The sequence below is a fragment of the Athene cunicularia genome, assembly GCF_003259725.1.
Source record: "Athene cunicularia isolate RWA chromosome 4 unlocalized genomic scaffold, athCun1 chr4_part1, whole genome shotgun sequence".
Lineage (NCBI taxonomy): Eukaryota > Metazoa > Chordata > Aves > Strigiformes > Strigidae > Athene > Athene cunicularia.
This window is the reverse complement of record NW_020799098.1, coordinates 6,344,162-6,363,359: the sequence shown is the minus strand read 5'-3', so window position 1 is coordinate 6,363,359 and position 19,198 is coordinate 6,344,162. Positions and strand designations below refer to the sequence as shown.

The window sequence follows — 19,198 nt, the reverse complement described above, 5'->3', positions numbered from 1 at the left end:
TGGGTGCCAAAGACAGCACAGGAAAGGTAGAGAACCAGACCCTACAGGAATGTAAAAATACATGTCCTCAACAACCATACATTTTAACAGGCAACATACCTACATGTACGGATCAAGAAGCAGCACGTGAACGATCGATGATGTGTATGTGCATTTACACATAAAGAAGGAGTCTCCAAAATCAACATTCAAGCTACACCTTATAAACTAGCCCAACCTGGTGCTGTTCTTTCTACAATAAATATTATACACTGTGCCTTAATTGAAAAGTGTTCCTTTTGTGCATTTCTGAGTTAACTGATATCAAAGGGACTAAAATTTGGCTAAAAAGCACTATCAGTGGTATGTACTGGGCAAACTGAGGACAGCAGAGCTGTATGATGGCACTAGTGAATGGGCAGAGTGCTCTCTGGGAGAGATCTCCTGGAGACACCGTGTCCATGAAGCTCAACCCAGCTTCAGTGGTCCACTGAGTTCCGTGAGGCCATGCTAAGTCCTTCACTTCACACCTTTGGCAAGAAGAGGGATGGAGCACAGGTGCCAAGGAAATACTGTCAGGAAAAGGGGAGGACAGTAGTAGTTGTAGGCAAGTTAACAGAAAGATCCTCCTACTTGGGGAAGATGGTCATCTTGGATGGTTGGCAAGATGGCAAATATCTCTAAACTGCTAATGACCAGGTCTAGAATTAGCGTGATCCTTCTCATTACTTGGGGCACTATTAATTAAAAGACTTAACTACTATCCTGCAGTCACAGCAGACCTTGACTGGCAATCTAGATCACTGCCTGCATGTCTGCTTTCCACAGACATACATATCACCTGCTTGGACCAGGGACTAGCTTTACTCACAAATGAAGCTATTCCTAAGCATTATAGATCCATGGATGTGGATAAATCAGCAGCTGCACACATCAGCATTGCTCTGTCAACACGGACTGAAATTCTGCCCATTAGCTGTGTGGAGGATTGTAAGAAAGACAACTCTGATGAATAAAGTCAGAGGCAAAAGATGTTTTTAGTCTCAGACATACTGACGAGAAAAACCCAACATGCACACCACAAACTCACTGGGATCAGAGGCTAATTCTATTAATATCATTTAACAGAAGGAAGACATAAATTGTTCAGATCAAACACACTTTTAACGTCAGCCTGCCTGGTATCGTGTATTGCTTTCATTCCCAAACAATATTCGTGCAGCAAACAGAGCTGCAGTTTGCTATTTGCATGGGTGTAGCAGCAGCTACACACTCCAAAGCATCTGCAAAGGATTGTGGGCTAAATGCATCCATATGTCCTGCATGCCTCGAATTTACACTGACTGCAGCTCTGGTTTGCCACAGTCTACCACAGGATGGAGTATGGAGGGAAATTATATATCCATACATATATGTATGAATTTCATGCTTACATCCATGGAAAAAAATCTTTTCATTTCCTTTAAATTGTGAACAGGTGTTGTCACCTTCTTAACTTGGCTTCTATGTTACAGCTTCGCGAAGGGGAAAAAGAAATCTACCCAAAACAGTGAGGCTTTTGTTAGCCAGAACATGATGTATTGATAAGCATACTGTAAAGTTTGTTATAAAATCAAATGAAACTAATAAAACCTAACAAAGATCTTGTAAAAACTGTGGACATTATGCAGCATTAGCACTGAGTTACATTATAGATCTGGACTTGGAAGAAACAAGACTGCTGCCTGGTTGTGATATTTTCCAGCCTTTTACACCCGTTTACCAAGAGCCATCAGTCAAATCACTTGGTGCTACATTTTTGATCAGTCATTTTTAGGATCATTACAGCTAATACTGGCACTCACATCATCACCTCTTTATGGAGAAAGAGCTTTTCAAGAACAAATTATTATGAGCTGTTGTGACATCAATCTAGGGTAGCAATCATCAAAATGACTAAAACTAGTGAAATTGTTTTTCTGCAGCAATCCAGGAATAGTCACCTTTTTATTTTGAAGTATTTCTTTCTCCTTCTTTCCTCTTCCAGGACAGTGGATGTTTTCCAGGAATCAAAATGCTGTGTATAGGGACAAGGAGTTTGTTGGCAGGATTCCCCGAATGAGAAGGAAATGAAGCACCACTGGAATTCAGGGGATACGAATACCTGATTGCTTCTAGATTTCTTCTAACATGCTTGTGCTGTCCCCGAGCAACACCAAGTTTGGTCAGGGTGTGTTTCTTTATGCCTATGCTAATAAACACTCAGAAGGAAGAGCTCTTGCTTGGGTGAGGGAACCATTAGTCAATGATGAGTCACCTCCAGTGGAAACGGAGCTTCATTTCCAAGTGAACAGTTTTTAGCTATGAGTTTGCACCAAAACATGAAAATAGGCACATTTTATGTACCGAGCATTTAACTGGCTCCTCTAGTCAATGAGATCAGTTCATAGAGACTGATTAGTCTCTTCCCACAGGTTGACATGCAGGACCCCCTCACTTGGCAACACCACTAAGACAGGTCTTGTTATGAACCGAGGCCCTACCTCCACCTCCACAGAGGGGTTACTGCGACCCAGTGACACCACAACACACGCTGACAATAAGTCCTTGTGCAATTGCTAGGCATCGAGTGGTAAACTAAGGCTCCCCTTTTCGTCTCAGCTCCCAAAGGCCAAAACCAATCTGAGCTTTAATTAGCAACATAACCATTACTAAGCATCAGTGACTATGGCCAGATCCTCATCTGGTGTTAATCACGTTGCATACGCACAGGAGGCCACCAACGTAGATCCAGCTGCCAGATTGGGGCCTTAACAAATTAAATATGAGAACTTTGTTACTGTTTATTGTCACAAGGAATTCTTCGTTTCCATATAACAACTGACTAATCATCATTAGTCATGATTATATGCCCTGTGATTGTGTTAATGGTCCCATGCTGGATGGGCTGCCTTTCACACTTCATGTTGAAGTAAACGTGCTAAAGATGGATTGCTAACTCCATACCATGACCAGCACAAGCTACACCATCTTGTTCTCAAATTCAAATACTGCACTCTTTTTTCTTTTTTTTTTTTAAAGTGTTGACTCATTTCAGCTTTTGCTTAGCATTAGCAGTCCCCTCGGTGTACACATTGCTGACTCAATGTTGATTCATATCTTCTTGCTGAGCACATCTCTCTCCAGTCCCCAGAGTTTATTAAGAGGCCAAAACCCAAACATAAATGAATTTGTCATGCTTTTCCAAGATGGCTGGTGGCACCTGACTTTGGGCTACAAATGTTTTCTCAGCTTTTGCACTATAAATGAGTTCTGAGACACAGATTGATGACTTCATTGGAGAACTGTAATGCAAACCATATTTTACTGTACTTGACTTTTTTTCACACAGTATTTTCTACTACTATGAGCAGAAAAAAGTACATTAGAATAAATATCCATTCAGACATTGCCGTGATTTTTTTTCAGGATACTTATGCTGACTGTTCAAAAAAAAAAAAAGTTATTTTAATGCAAATTTTTCACACATGCCTGTTATCAAAGAGAGCTGTCTTTGGACAAGCTGTAAAAAAAGCATAAAATAGCAGCTAGCTCAGCAGGAAAAAGCTACTTTAAAGATAAATCATCTGATGTCAGGGAAGATTCTCAAAGAAATCAATTGCAGCAGACAGACAGTAGACATTTAATAGTAAATTTGATTTGTTTGAAAATGAGATGTAGCTCAATTTCTGAAGAGCCCATCAGGGTTTAGGACAACAAGCTGCACTCTTCCTCCTGCTTTTTGCATCAAGATTTTACTACTTCGCAGCCCAAATGGGCCCAAGTGGCTTGGTCACTCAGCAGGCCAGGCATCAGAGGGGGGTATGAACTGGATGATGGATTCATCACCAAAAACTTCCTCCAAATAAACCCAGAGAACAGTAAAAAACAATTGTAGCAGTCAGAGATACAGGGCAACAAAATGAAACACTGGAGCAGCTGTTCCTTGGACTTAAACATTGCTCTTTTCTGTGCTGGGGTGCATCCAAGCAAGATGTGTCTTTGGCAGTTTACAAACTCTGAGTGAAGCAAGAAGTCTACAGCGCAGAGACAATCCCAAACCCTACTCTTGTTGCTGCTTCCTTTTCCTTTGCTACAGAAAGTAATAAGAAATATGCATACAGATGCAAAAATAGAGACAGTTTGATCTTTCATCACTTGGTTGAGCAACTGGTGCAAGATGAACTATTTACTGGCAGCACCTGTAGCAATAGCCGCACATGTTGCAATGCTGGCACACCTTGCAGGACTTGGCCCATAACACTTCTGCAAGTGAAAAATCCTCTGTATGGTGCATCAGTGAAAGAGGTTATTAAGCTACAGCATAAATATTTACTAAGTCTTTCCTACAGCTGTTCACCAACAATTTTCCCTTCAGAAAAGGGCCAGATTTCTGCAACAAGTGGTACTATTTATTATTGCAGAAGGAAATGTTAGTGGAGGTTGTCCAGCAGTTCCTTGTTAGAAGACTTTGTTTTCAGCTATTTATAAACCAGGCAAATCTCACCCATTTAGGCTAAGATTTCCCAGGGAGGGCGTGATCGTACCTTCATTCAGCACACAAGGTGGGCAGTTTTCAAATAATGAGTAGCTAGTCAACATTTTGTTTCTTCCTCTTTGGCCTTAGGCTTCCTTTTAGAGCACACTGGCAAGGAAGTTCTGTTCTGCAGTAAAGAAACTGCAGGTTTCAACCAAATATCTAAAACCAAAATAAGGTTACTTTTCACACCTGTAGATTAAAAATCAGTTCTTCTAAATTGATTCAGTTGGGAAAAAACCTCGAAAGTAAGATTTTCATGGGCATCTTTGTACAAATAACTTTTTGGGAAGGTATAGAACATTTATTTTGATGAGCTACAGCTAATTCTCCACAATAAGGAACCACTGTCCTTAATAACTGCAATGATGATTTAATACTGATTAAAGAGAAGTTCCTCTTCCAGCATTTGTAAATCTGTCTTCAGTGTAATTGGCATCCCAAATCTTGTGGTAAGCCACAAAAACTATTAAAGCTGGCTAGGAGAGGAAACTGTAGTTTTGACTTACATTGGTTATCTGCTTTCACTGGCTTACATTTCATGCAGGGGTATATTAGAGCAGGATTCCTTGGATCTTTGGGATCCAGGCCCTGCAGTCTGAGAAGACGGGGAAATAAGCAGGGCAGAAACCAATTGCTACCATCTGCGTTGGCAAAACCTTTGTCTGAGAAGGAAGATCAAAAACCTAGAATAAGAGAAGACTCCTTTCCAACACAGCAGCAGGAAGATGCTAAATTAGGACTAAAAGAATTTAGCAACTGTTATGAAGGAGGAATAGTCTGTTAGGGTGAGATTTAAGAGGTTTAGACTCCAACATTGAGCCACAGCTCATATTTTACATGGTCTTGGACTAATCACCTGGTGTCTCTTTGCCTTAGTTATCATCTGTAAAATCACAGTAATCTGTCTCATCCACACTTGCAGACTGAGAAGTTCTTCAGCCAGGCAACATGTAGGTATGTCTACCAGACGTGTAGAGGCAGACCAAAGTTTGCTCTGCTCGTGCACTGAGCTGGCTGGTTGCAAGCAAGATCTGTCATGAAAGCCACAAAATGACATTCAAACAGGTTTATACCAAATATCTCACAGAGACCAACCTGTAACGTAGACAAGGGAGCTCAACTCATGTCTGATGGTGGACCCACTGCCCTTTTTATTCCTTTGTACAATGTTACAGGTTTTTGTTGGTTCTCTATACTATAATGGAATACAGAGCCTAATAAGAGTTAAGATTCATACGAGTTACATAGCACTTAATGCAGGCTTTGCAGGCTCTAATGGGAGGTTCAAGGCTGCTGAATTTGAGTCTCAGCTCTCTGTAGGATCTCAGGAAAACTTTCGCCTTATCCTATTGTAGTGTACAGATATATAGCACAGGGGTGACAGTTTCTCACTTGCCAGTGGCATGGCAGAGCTCAGTTAAAAGCATATAGCAAAACCTCTCCAGAAGCTACTATATCAGTTCCAGGTATTACTGCAAAAATCCCCAGAATGTTTTCACGTCAAAATGAATTTTATTTTTCCAAGTGTCAACATTTAATGAATCATTTAATGCTATTGTAGACTTAATAACTTAACCACCTTGCCCATGTCTGACACCTGTGTGGTTTTACGTGTTTGGTGTGAGCAGTAAAGCTGGAATAACAGGGCTTTTTCTCCTTTGAAGGAATGGGAGAATTGAGAGGCCATATGGTTCAGAAAGCCACTCTGTCTAATGAAGTTTGTGATTTGTGAAGCACAAACAAAACAGCTCCATCAATTTTATTTTCATCCTCAAAACTGACATGGAGTTGGTTTTAAAACATTGCCTCCTTCTCAAAAATCAACAAAGGATTAATTTGCTCTCAACCAAAAGCATTTTCACCAAGACAAACGTGAGCATCTGGCCAATACATTAAATGTTTGGGTCCTTTGAAAGAAGAAGTCAGTGATACCTTGTGGTTACTTGCAGACCATGGGAAGAAAGACACTAGGGGAACATTTGTTTTCAGGGGAAATTGTTCTAGTGAAAAGCAATTGGTTTGAAACGTTACATGAACACATCTGTACCACTGGAGATGAGGGACATAAGTAATCCATCAAAAATTGTCTGAGCAACAACAATGCACAAGGGTACACTGTGAGACAAGGAAGGAAGGTGCAAAATACTGGCTTTAACCAGAATTACAACAAGGATGCATGGAGATGAATGATAACTCAGCCCATATGTCTGCCACATAGTTTAAAGTTACCCTTTTCTTGGCACTTGGTGATCGATATTTGTTTGCACAGGGCTCAATCTCACACCCACAGAGGCCAGTGGGAGCTTGCCATTTCCTTCCATAGCTGCCCAATGAGGCTCTAAATAACTAGTGTTTGTGCCCAGGGTTTTTCAGAGCCAAATATAATGAACACTATTGTTCTTAACACAATTAAATTTGATAATCCAATTTCCCTGAGCAACTGAATTGGAGTTTTTGCCTCAATCTTTCCTGAATTCTAGTCCAACTTTTACCCTGTGTCTCCTGGATTTTCCCTTTCATTTGTTTCTGTTGTGCTACCAAGAACAGTCAGAACCTTGTTTGGCACACAGATGCCTTGATGCCTCTTTGCCTTGGAATAACGGGAGCTGGCTTGGGCCCTGAGCTTTATAGAAGATAATGGATGACACAGAAGATCAAAGGCTTTGGCAACCTCCACATAATGCAAAAGCACAAGCAGGACTGAAGCAGCCTTCCTTTCTCCACACCAAACAGTCTGGAAGGCACATCCCAAAGGAGTTCATACAGTCATGACACTACAGACTATTTCCACTTCACCCTTTTTGCTCAGTGTAGCAAAGAAAGATGGATGGACATAGATAGGAAAGAGGTGAACAAGGAAAATCAAATTCGCAAACTATGTAGACTATAAAATGTTTTTTGCAGCTTTATGCCACTGATGCTACAGGAGCCATATCGCAAAGGGGTTTCCCTCACCTAAGCATCTCTTTCCTGATAAGACATTTACATTCTGGTCTCTTTCCATACTGCCTCTGAAGCAAAGTGCGTTCTCCAAGAATCACCCTGTTATCGGGTGATAATCCTCTCCATCAAGCAGCACCAAGTGTTTGCTACATGCTCTGAGTCCACAGCAGCCCTTCTACTGTGAAGGGGAGGAAGAAGAAATAGAACAAAACCAGATCAAGTGCCACCCAGTAGGCAGCTGGAAACTGCCCTAAATTCTGTCCTCACTTCCATTGTCTGAAAGAAACAGAACTTTGTAGACAAGAAACTTGGGGTGCTGATCAGGCAATAGGGTGAGCAAGATACCCAATCTCACCCCTTGCTTTGTAACCCTCCCCTTTGTGCCCTCACCTCACTCTAGCATGATGATTTTCATCCGGCTCCTCACAGATAAGGATCAATGAGCATATTTCTGTGGCAGCCACAGCAGAGGAATCCCTGATTACCCAGAGAAGCATCTTGAGGGGCCTTCAGGAATGCTCAGCCCAGCAGGTGATCCCCAGAATCCCATCATCAGGCCAAGTAAGCCCTTTGAAGCTGGTCAAAACCACAGCCAGTGAACCCATGGTCACCAAGATGGCATCTGAAGCTTTTTCAATCCTGCCTCCACCAAGAGGATTTCTCAGGAACTGAGCATCCTCGGGTCATATGCCAGCTCTGAGTTTTGTTTCAACTAAATATTATTATTCTGGAAGACATCATGCTTTGGAAAAGCTCAGTACATGGATCTTCCAGCTCTGCGTTTTTATATGGGTGCCTTAACATTTGTTTTGAGAACTATCGTGTTTCAACAGTAAACATAAAGATCAGCGTGACCTCTCCTTATCACATAACCTTTCCTGTGTGGAATTCATTGTGATCTGGACCTTAGTGACTATTGCATCATTTCTGTTTATTTGTAACCTTTGGCACTGCATAATCTTATCTGCCTGCAGCTGGCTGCAGCAGAAGATGTGCAGCAACATAGCTAGCTCTGGCAACCCTCAAACACTGGAAAGGGCCAGTTGAAGAGTGGAGGTCAGTAAATGATTAACAAAGCAAACCTGCAATCACTGACAGCTCCACAGAAATCAGCTCGCCCCCTCTCCCCAAAGCAGGCGAGGCCTGGCTTTCCTCCAGCTCTACTCACCAATCACGATGAGGGTGTAGTTCACATTGGTGCTGCCGAAGCCATTGGTGGCTTTGCAAATGTAGGTTCCTGCATCTTCACTTTCCACCTCCTTAATTTTCAGCCCTTGCTGAAGGATTCGGAATCTTGTCCAGCCGCTGTGGATAGTGCGTCCATCCTTCATCCACATGGTGAGAGGCGGGGGGTCACCCTCCACTGGGCACAGGAGCTTGATGGTCCTCCCTAGCCTCACAGACTGACGGTGAATAACTTTATCAGCAATCCTTGGAGGGCCTAAGAAAGAACAGAGAGGGGAAGAGCTGTTATTACTTTTGTTAGTGATACAGCACTGATTTAAAGACAAGTCATCAATCAGGCCATAACGTTGACTGCTACACAGATATATAGTGAAAGTTCCTTACCAAAACCCACTTACAACCAAGAATAAAAATGCAGGCAATTACAGAGGGACACAACAACAGAAATACTGGCTTGGGCAAGACCTGAAGCTGTAGCCTTGCGATCATCAGCAGCTCATGCTTACCTACCAGTGAAATCTGGTTCCGAGTCTCCCTTGCTTTCCCAAAGCACCCCATTTTCCTATAGCAAGGAGGAGTCCAGTACACAAACTGCTCAGCTGTACTTGGTAAAGCAGCTGTAGTTGTTTTAAACATAACACCTATCCTGAAGGCAAAATTAGTAACAGCACTGGTACTTAAAACGAAACACTGCCCACCTCCCCCCAATGTTATAATCCTTTCATGTTGTATGTACAGTAATTCCCTTTAATAGTCACCAGATGGGCTTTATCTGAGACGCATAAACCTGCAGTTGTTGGACATAAAACATTCATTGGGTAGTGCTTCACCGGAAGATACAACATAACCTGACATGTTAACATTGCTAATAGTCCAAAAGAGGATATTTTTATAAATTGCCTTAGCAACTCATCTGGTTTGACCTGCCTGACAAATAACTGTTCTTTGTAAAGGTTGATAATTTCATGCAAACAGTGTCCCTGGAATGCCACAGAGTGTTTGCCATATGATAACGGGATGCACTTGGACAGGCCAACACTCAGAAAAACGGAGTGATAAAGACTCCAACAGTGGGAATAGCTGAAATCAAACCAGAATTTCTTCCCAAGGCTCTGAAAAGTTGAAGCAGAGAGTCTTTTTCCTGCATCTGCCTTTTCTGCCTTTTCATTAATTGCACAAGTTCTCCACACAAACTACAACAGCAATGCTCTTCCCAGAATAGCCTATTAATGGGTGTGATAATAAGTGCCCTGCTCTTGCATAAGGGCAAAATGTTTTGCTAAGGATTGCTGATGCTGAGTTGCACCCAAAACCCACAAGATGTTTGTGGGATTTGGAACTGCTCCTTCATATTTTATTCCTGTTACTAGTGTTTTGCAGGACTGAGCCCACATGGGATAAACTACACGGCTCATATTTGCACTTCTTCATGACTAATACTTATTATTCCAATGTCTGCCTGAGTTTTCCCCAGCATGACTAAGGCAGTACATACAGGCCAGCTCATGAACAACTACAGAGCTGCTGTCGCAGTTACTCATGCTGAATTGCACCCATGAATGTCACAGCTTTGCTGGTGAACAGAAGTGCTGCTCCAACTGAGAAAGGAGTCACAAACTAAATTGAAACTCACTCATTAATTTAACTAAGAGCCTGGTTAAACCAGTGGATCTTAGACACACTCAGATTCTGATGAACTGCTGAAGACCCAAAGTGTTGACCTTCAGAGCACTTACTCTGAAAAAGTCAGTCCCTAGCAAAGATCACACCCATCCCTGCACACCTTCTGCAGATACCTGTGGGACAATGTCTCAGAGGTGATGGTGCCCTCCCATACTGCAAGGGAACTGCAAAACACCATGAGAAACCCTATCTATCCAGATCCTTCCAAGCACGGCAAACCACACTGTTAATGTTCTTCACCTTGGGAGACCTCCAACCAGCTCTGTGGATGAAGAGATAATCCAAGATCCTTTGAAAGCTGATCTGACACAAGTCATGTTGTTGAACTTTTTAGAGAGGAAATCCACCCATCATGAGGCATGTGTCTTGGCTTTGATAAAGCAGAATTCATCAACATCAAGTGAGGATTCAGCCCCAAACCCTGCTACATTTCCCTATATGATGCAGCATCTCACTAAGTGGAGCAGAAATTTCCAGACAAGTCCACAGCCTTGCTGAAATTCTGGGTTGGCCCTTGGAGAGGTCTCTTCTGACCTAAAGCCCCATCAAATCAAGTCAAACTTTAAAAGTAGCTTCATTACAGTCTACTTGTGAGCCAGGATACTACACCATGCATATTCAAATGGCAAAAACAAATCTATAATTAGCGCTGGGGAAAAATGTTTGCTGCAGGGCAAGCAGGGACAGTGTAGAGAGAGCACCCTCCTTCCAACTTGGAAACGCTGTAGCTCCTTCAAAATCCCTTTCCTTCCGACATTCACGTTGACTCCTGATGAATTTTGAGACGTGGAGGAATCAGATAGTTTCCCAATCACGTCATGTGCCTCGTTGGGGCAGGCTGCACAAGCGGCTCTCCTGATGGCACCAGAGTTGCCTCTGGATCTGTCACATGTTTGGGTCACCGGTAAGCTTGGTCCTCCTAAATGCCATTTTCCTTTGATTGACCTTTCGTTCTGAGGAATTGTTGGATCGCTCTCTGTCACAGGATCTATTCGTAGACCTTTATGACATTTAGAAAAGGGTGTGTTTCTTAAAGCCTTTCTGCCTGAAAAGAAAAACACTAGCGCGGTCCTCTGCAGCCCATCCATTGACTTTCTTGAGATGAGGGATAAAAATTTCCCCCCCGCTCTGCTTCTTGCTGTGAATTTTGCCAGATACAGCTGCCTGCACTTCTCAATAAGGTACAGCCCCAGGACAAAAACGCTAAACCTTGCTTCTGTTCATCTGGTGCTGTAAATATTCCCATTTTATTACCTATCATCTTTGCATTAATAACTTTCTGCACAAGCAGTACTCTCTGGAATCAGTGCCTTCACATACACCAGAGGCTTCAGAGGCCCTGGCAAGCCAATGATAGCTAGACCTCCTGTAGATGGCTACAGCAATAATAAAATGTTGATAGACTCATGGATCTCTGTCTCTCTTTCTAATGGACAGGCATCCAGTGGGTCTTATTTCACTATATATCAATACAGCCCTGCCTTGAGACTGCAACAGTGACAGATTAATGCTTTTCAAGTCAAGATACACTTTGGCACATCCTGCCACTCTGCACTGTCAGTATTTGGAGGGGAGGCGGTGGAGAGGGGGAAGTGTGTTTTGCAAAAAGGTCCTTCTGCAACATCCCCCGAGCAGCTGGCGCTGCTGACACAGAGCTGCCTCACACAGTGTAGTACAGAAATTCCACACTATCCAGATAAAAAAGTATTCCCCCTCTGAATCCACACATTAAGCTGCCCAGAACCACTCAGGTTCCCCTGGAGTTTAATTTCCAGGGCTTCTCTATGGCAGTTCCATCTTCTGCTATATGAACAGAGCAAAAAGATATAGTAAAAAGATGCTGACCAATCTGTCATGTGCATCACTGATACTGAAGGGAGCTCCCCACTTTGCAGAACTGGCCCATAACATGTCAGGGCAGTGCCCCTGAGAGCAGAGTGCCCAATAGCTGCCAGCTCTCCCAAGGTGTTGATGTGGGGGTGTCCCTTGGCAGCTGCCTCCCATGGGGCTGCAGCACATGTGTTCTCACGGCTGAGTGTGGTGGTGCGGGAGAAAAGCCCAGGACACAGCCCGCAGCCCTGCAGGCTGGGTACATTTCTACAGCTTCTTAGAGGGGCAAAATCCCAGGAAACCACCTGCTGCTTCACCTACAGCTGCCAGCAAGGTAAAAACAGGCTGCTGCCGACTTCCCATCCCTTGCCACTGCCAGCTTCTGTCCTGTGCTCTAATGCAACATTAGAAAGCAGATGCAATTACTCCTCAAGCAGACAGTGTCTCAATCTCAACCATCCTAGAGTTCAACTTTCTGCTGTATGTGAGCAGAAATGATCAAACGTTATTTTGAGAGCAATACCCCGTGGCTGCTTGCTGTAGTGCTGCTCTTGCCTTGTTTGTGGGTTATATATTAGGGCAACACCACAAGAGCTGCATAGCGACCCCATAAGGGATTATTTTGAAACCTGAAATCATTTTGTTAAACCAGATTTCTAAAATTTTCAATTCATATATCTACCAACACAAATGTTTTAATGCCAATATAGACCATCTTTCTGGCTATGGGGGGAATCCCATGAATTGCCTTGTGCCTGCACCCACAGGCCAAAGATCCAGACTGGATCCTTTCAAGACAGAGCAGGAGAGAGCAATGCTCTCTGACCCTGGGTGTAAATCCCGGGGGAAGTGTCGCTATACCATTCTCCAGTGGTATTTCATAGCCATTAGGCAGTGATTCTTGAAAAAATCAACCCGTGTAAGCGCTGAGAACCTGCAACCTCTGATGTTCCTGAAGACAGAGATTACTTTCTGCAGCATTTTGACATAGGATTTGGGAGAAGGGGCCAAAAGCAAGGCCCCAGGTAGATATTGCATCAAAATTGCTGACACGGATTTTTACCCATTTTTATAGTCTGGAAGGGAGGGGGAATGGTGGGGAGAGAAAGCAACCACTGTTTCTTGCTTCCGTTCTTGCAGTTTCCCATTAGGCAAAGGCAGCTCTGTATGGCCACAGGGCACTGCTGAGAAACACTCTCTCAAGCCACACCACGCTGGAGAGAGTGCAGCTGACTTCACAGCCTGTGCAAATAGAAGGAGCTGTTACAATAAATTAGACCCTACCTTGACACAAACCCAGCGGGGGCAGGTTTTCTTCAGTCCCCACTGTCCTCAACCCAGTAGTTTGAGAGAATAATTTCTTAATATTTTGGCCGAGGGGGAAGGGTAAGGTTTGACATCCGTGGATGTGACTTGGGAAGAAGTAACGAGAATGCAGCTGCCTCCCCCCATGCCTGGTTGTTATTCTTTCTCCAAATACAAACTAAATATAACTTTGCCCCATAACATTCAAACCATTTTAGTTACTAGAAGGGATCATGCCTGGAGTTCCAAGGGCCAGGGTGCAATCAGGCTTAAAATATAATTTAAACAATCCAGACCCTACATTTTCCACCAAGTTATTTTCTTGCTTGTAGTTTCCCCATCTGCAAATACATGTAAGTACACCCAGAGAAAAACCAACAATCCCAGCCAGATGCCAAGTTTTCTGTTCAAGATCATATAAGCCCAGTCAAACATTAACAAGGAAATGCTGTGATCACCTCATTTGTTTTAAATATTTCTGCGCACATACATTCACACAAGTGTGCAGATTTATTTGCCTCATTTACGAATACAAGCAACTGGAATCTCCATTCTGTTCCATTATATAAAAGACAGATCCTACACCTGTCTTACTGAACAGCTGGGCAATTTTCAATTTATATCCACTATCCTATACCACAGAAAAGCCCCACTTGCTGCTCTGCTGCTGACACTGCTTTACAAGCATTCCTGCTCTCCCCCCCAGTGCCTCGGAAGGGCGGGTGGTTGCCACTTCTTGGCAAAAGGAGTTATGAAAAACCCAAGACTGCCTCTTTGCTTTAGCAAATAGCTATTTCCGGGAAGCAGCAAAAACAATTTCTAGAAGTGTATTTAAGACACAACAGTGGAATAGCCTGGAGCTTCCTGACCGTATTTCTCACAGTCAAAAACACACACACATGTAATTATATTTTCCTGGACTGCATTGCAAAGTTCATGCACTCGTTCAACTCATACATGTAGTAAACATGATTTATAGCTCTGTGTGAAAACCCTCTAGATATATGGTGTTTTGATAGTGACTCGAACCTAGCACTATAATTTAGTAACACCTAGCAGTGAAAGCTAAATGATTTCCCACTCCACATTCCTAACTTTCCATGAACCCCTTTTACTGCTAACCTGGGGAGGAGATACTACTTCTACAATTGTTTGCACTTAGCCTTGTTATTCCTTCAACAAAACTGCACGCTGTCGTCAAGCTTCACATATGGTGAACACACCAGCACTGACCCATGTCCTATGAGACCATTTGCCATGATACAGTTCAAAGTGAACTTTATTAACACATTAAACATAATTACAAAGAGGAAATTCCAAGGAAGGTCAACCAGCCCGGACAGTTTCTTGGAATGGAAAGTAATTTATAATATCCACATACTGTATTGTAAAGTTTATAAAGAAGTTAAATAATTTTTAAGAGCCCCATGGGTTATGTATGTTTTATTATTTAATACCAAACACATTCACTTTCCATGAAGATAAGATTTCTTTTGAAGTGCTGTGTTAGCAAATTAGCAAAGTCATTTGCCATGAAGCACCAAAACAACCCATCAGTGCATGCAAGGAGTTAACATCAGGCACTAGGGTACCAGAGACGATGTGTGTCCTACGAGGAGAATACAGCCAGGCACAGAAATCTTTCATTATGACAGTGATATGAATAAGTTGGATAACGGCCACTGACCAAACCACTTGTTTGGTGTGAACACAATCTCTTACACCAACACTTGAGGCAACATTTGGCCTTCACCACACTCATCACTGAAAAACCTGATCCTCCAAAGTCCTTAGTGCAAGGGTGCACCCTTGCACCCTTAGTGCAATACCTTGGGGTATCCATTGCTAGAAAGCTGGGATGGACAACTTCCGATTACAGTAGGAGTTTAACCCTTTCCACAAGAGTTTAACCCTCTCTGCAAGACCAACATGAGGATTATACACTTATACAACCACGATGGTTGACTCCATGCCATATTCCGGGACAATATGAATGAGGACCTTTAAATAGTTGGTTTGCCTTCCTGCTTGTCCACAGCAGCAAGTCTTTGGCCATACACTGACACATAAGGATTATACACTTATACTCTCTGCTCATCTTTATTACCATTATTTATATTGTCATTCAAGCTGTAATGATGGACCAATGGATAGAGGCCTCGCTCTGCTGGGGGCTGCACAAACACCTGTCAAGGAGCAAGTCACACAGGGAAGGGCTTACAAAGCAACAATGGCAAGACTTTCAATTAACATGAGTAGGTGTTCCTGAAAGAGAGGTACTCTTGGCTCTCTGCACATTGGGAAGACATTACATAGAGAGCAGAACTGAAAAAATGGATTAAAAGAGGAATTTTTGACCATGTATACCATTGCAATAAGCAGTTCAAAGGACCGGTGAATTCGACATCTTTTCATATTTTCAAAACAAAGCAGTTTGCGTTTCCAAAAGGTAAGCATTAGCCAAGTAAAGTAGGGGTCAGCATCGGGGTAACTGGGCCAAATGCTTTGGTATGTGACATGAGGAGATCAGATTAGATGAGCTAATGGGTCCTTCTTGGCTTGAAAAAACAGGCACCCACAGACAAAAACAATGTTTATCAAAACCAATCAAAAGATAAAAAAAAAAAAAAAAACAAAAAAACCCCCAAAACAGCATCTCCGTAGAACAAAGACTCCCAGAGAGGAACACAAAAACACCACAAGTATTTGCTGACCATCCCCAATGACTGGTCAGTCTTAGCTCTGGGAAGAGCAGACTGTTTGCAGAAGCAAGTTCTAGGCTTGGGCTGCACAGCTGACCCTAACAACCTGATGGAGAAAACAGCTTTGTGGATTCATTTTACAGCAAGTGCCATATTTTCTCTTTCTTCCCTACCTCTGTGGTAGGAGCTGCTTTCCTGATGAAATGGATATTTATTGATAGCACAAGAAGTGCTTGCCATATTTTTACATGAGTAATAACTAGCCCCTTGGGTGAAGACTGCCAGTAAATTTTCTACTCTAGATGTTCCAAAAATAAGAAAAATAAAATATTTGGGAACATGTTCCGTTTAATTAAGTGCCCTGCATACACATTTCACTGAGTTTTAATAAAATAGTTATTGTATGTTAAACAATTGGCACTTGATTATTGCATAGATTTACTGCAGTTCAACAACAGTAGATGAGATGTGTATCTCTGACATGGTTTTTAAATCCTTTGAGCATATGTTTTCAATAATCAGTTGGTATTTATTTAACATGAAATTACCATCTTATTAAATTAAATGTGCATGGGTGACATTCAATTTCAAGTGTTGCTGAACATTTTTTCAGCAGCAAAAAATAGTAACTTTATCCCTTAGGTTTTGAGGTAGCAAACACAGAAGAGAGTTAGTATTACTTCAAATTACTTTTGAAAAAACAGACTTCGTATGCTAGAAGGTTTCTCTTCTAGTGTGGAAGAAAAGATATTATTTATTGTTTCTTAAGTGCTGCCAATGGGCTTAGCGTGGGCCAAAAGACAGGACTAATATTTCTACTTTAAGGCTAAAATTATACTGACGGCGCAGTTCAGGTATGCAGTTCAATGGATAACCAGAAAATTTTTTTAAAGAAGAGATAAGTACAGCAAAGGTGTGTTGGCACATGTACTCACACAATCGACCTTTTTAATTTCCACTCAAGAAGGCAAACCCATTTGAATAATGGCATTTGTAATTTGCTCTTTCAAAAGAACTGGCATTAAAACATGTTTTCAAGGTTCTGAAATTAAAAGGCTTTTTTTAGCCTCCTGTTTCCAAGAAGGACAAACTGCCTAATTCTGGAAGAAAGCTAGAAATCCTCTGGCTTGAGGGAGGCAAGAGAATCCAGAACCCAACCGAAAATTCTGCCCCATAGCCCCAACCTGCTCTCACCAAATCTAAGCCAAACCCCCAGAATCTCCACCACAAGTCACACAGGGACCATTCCTGACAACATAAGGCATTTGTTTTCTTCCCATAACCTCTGGGAAACAATCCAGTCAGGCGGCCCTGAATTAGCTTCTGGGGTTAATCTACCCCAATTTTAACATAAATGCTATTGTACTCTGCCCTTCCAACTGCTTCACAACCACACAAATCCCGCTTCACGTGACCAGTGGGTTTCCCAGCCAAATCGCCCACCATCTCCAAGGCTTTTGGCAAAACAAACCAGACACTCTGCAAATCACAGTTTAATTCACTTATTTTGTAACAAAACTCTCCTTCGAGCCACCGGTTGCAATCATGTTCTGAAACCCAAGGCTTCAAAGACCAGCATTTACTTATGAGCTAATCTGCTCCATTTCTGTCCCCTTCTTTGTCCCTCCTGCCTACGTGCAGTATTCTGTCATCTAATCATTTTATTTGAACAGCTCCTAGAAAATAAGATGTCCAAGTTCACATTTGGTGACACGGATTCCCCTTGACCTTTGGTAGTCAATATTTAACCCAGTCTAAGCACAGTAGAAGGTTTAATAAGTAATTAGCCGTTTCCCTTATAGACAGATGTTTGTGTGAGAGCTGAACGAGCAGGAAATTGTAAGTGTCATTGTTTATGTCTGCAGGGAAACAGAAACCACGATGGTTGACTCCATGCCATATTCCGGGACGATATGAATGAGGACCTTTAAATAGTTGGTTTGCCTTCCTGCTCGTTCACAGCAGCAAGTCTTTGGCCATACACTGACACAGGAGCCTTTTTCATTTGTATCCCAGAGTTTGGTTTTCTTCAAAATATTCTTTGAAATCTTTTTTAACAAATTTCTCTCTAAGGGGTCAAATGGGAGAAGACTTTAAACTCTTCCATCCAATGCTGATTCCTACTGGCCTTGCCCAACACCCAAGATGGAAAACAGGTGATTAGGGCATTAAGGGCTCAGGAAAAAAACCCAAACAAACAAACAAAAAAAACCAAACCCCAACATCTTGAATACTCACTCTCAAACAGGAGACACTGTCAAAATATCCATAAGCCTTTTGCTGTTGGGAAATCAGTGGCAGTGCCCTACATGGCGAGGCTGCTCTCAGCCCTCTCTTTGCCTCATCACTGGGGACTTCTAAGTTTGGTCACCACAAAAACGTGGTAACAACTGTTTGTTGGTGACCACAAAGAGATAAACACTGTGGTATTTAAGAACTAAAGATATTTTCGGAGGCTTCTCTAGAGCAGAAAGCATTTCTATCTGAATGGCTGCAGACCAAACTTCATATGGAGTGTTTTATAGAAATGTTTTTCTATCAGAAAATTACATTTTTGTCAAGAACCAAGACACTGTTGGTTTTCTCTTTCAATAGTCCCTTTTTCAGTTTGAGAAATCTTTTGCATCATAATTTTGGCAAATTAAAATGAAACACATGGAAACAATAAAGTTGGGATTTTAAAAGTACATTGATTAGTCAACGGTAATAATTTTTTAATGGGTTATTGTATCATTAAAATATGAAAACAGTTTTGATTTGGGACAAGAATAAAATAAAATAAAATAAAATAAAATAAAATAAAATAAAATAAAATAAAATAAAATAAAATAAAATAAAATAAAATACATTTAAAAATCACAAGGTCAAGCCCCCTCCCCACATATATACCTTTAAAAAAACCCAACTTGTGTTACCCCAGAAAAAAAAAAACAAAAAAAACCCAAACCAAACTCACTCTCATCTTGCTCCAAAAGAAAAATGCAAAGCAGAGCTGACTTTCCACCTTCTAAGA

General features: G+C 41.9%; 1 protein-coding gene across 3 annotated transcripts in view; it reads right to left on the bottom strand.

The window, feature by feature from the left end:
* Nucleotides 1–19,198, bottom strand: part of FGFRL1 (fibroblast growth factor receptor like 1) — a 177,152-nt gene that overhangs the window by 80,436 nt on the left and 77,518 nt on the right. For all 3 annotated transcript variants that reach the window (XM_026847325.1, XM_026847327.1, XM_026847326.1), the window contains exon 3: nucleotides 8,649–8,921. In XM_026847325.1, the coding sequence (XP_026703126.1) occupies nucleotides 8,649–8,921 (273 nt within the window). The remainder of the gene's footprint in view (nucleotides 1–8,648; nucleotides 8,922–19,198) is intronic.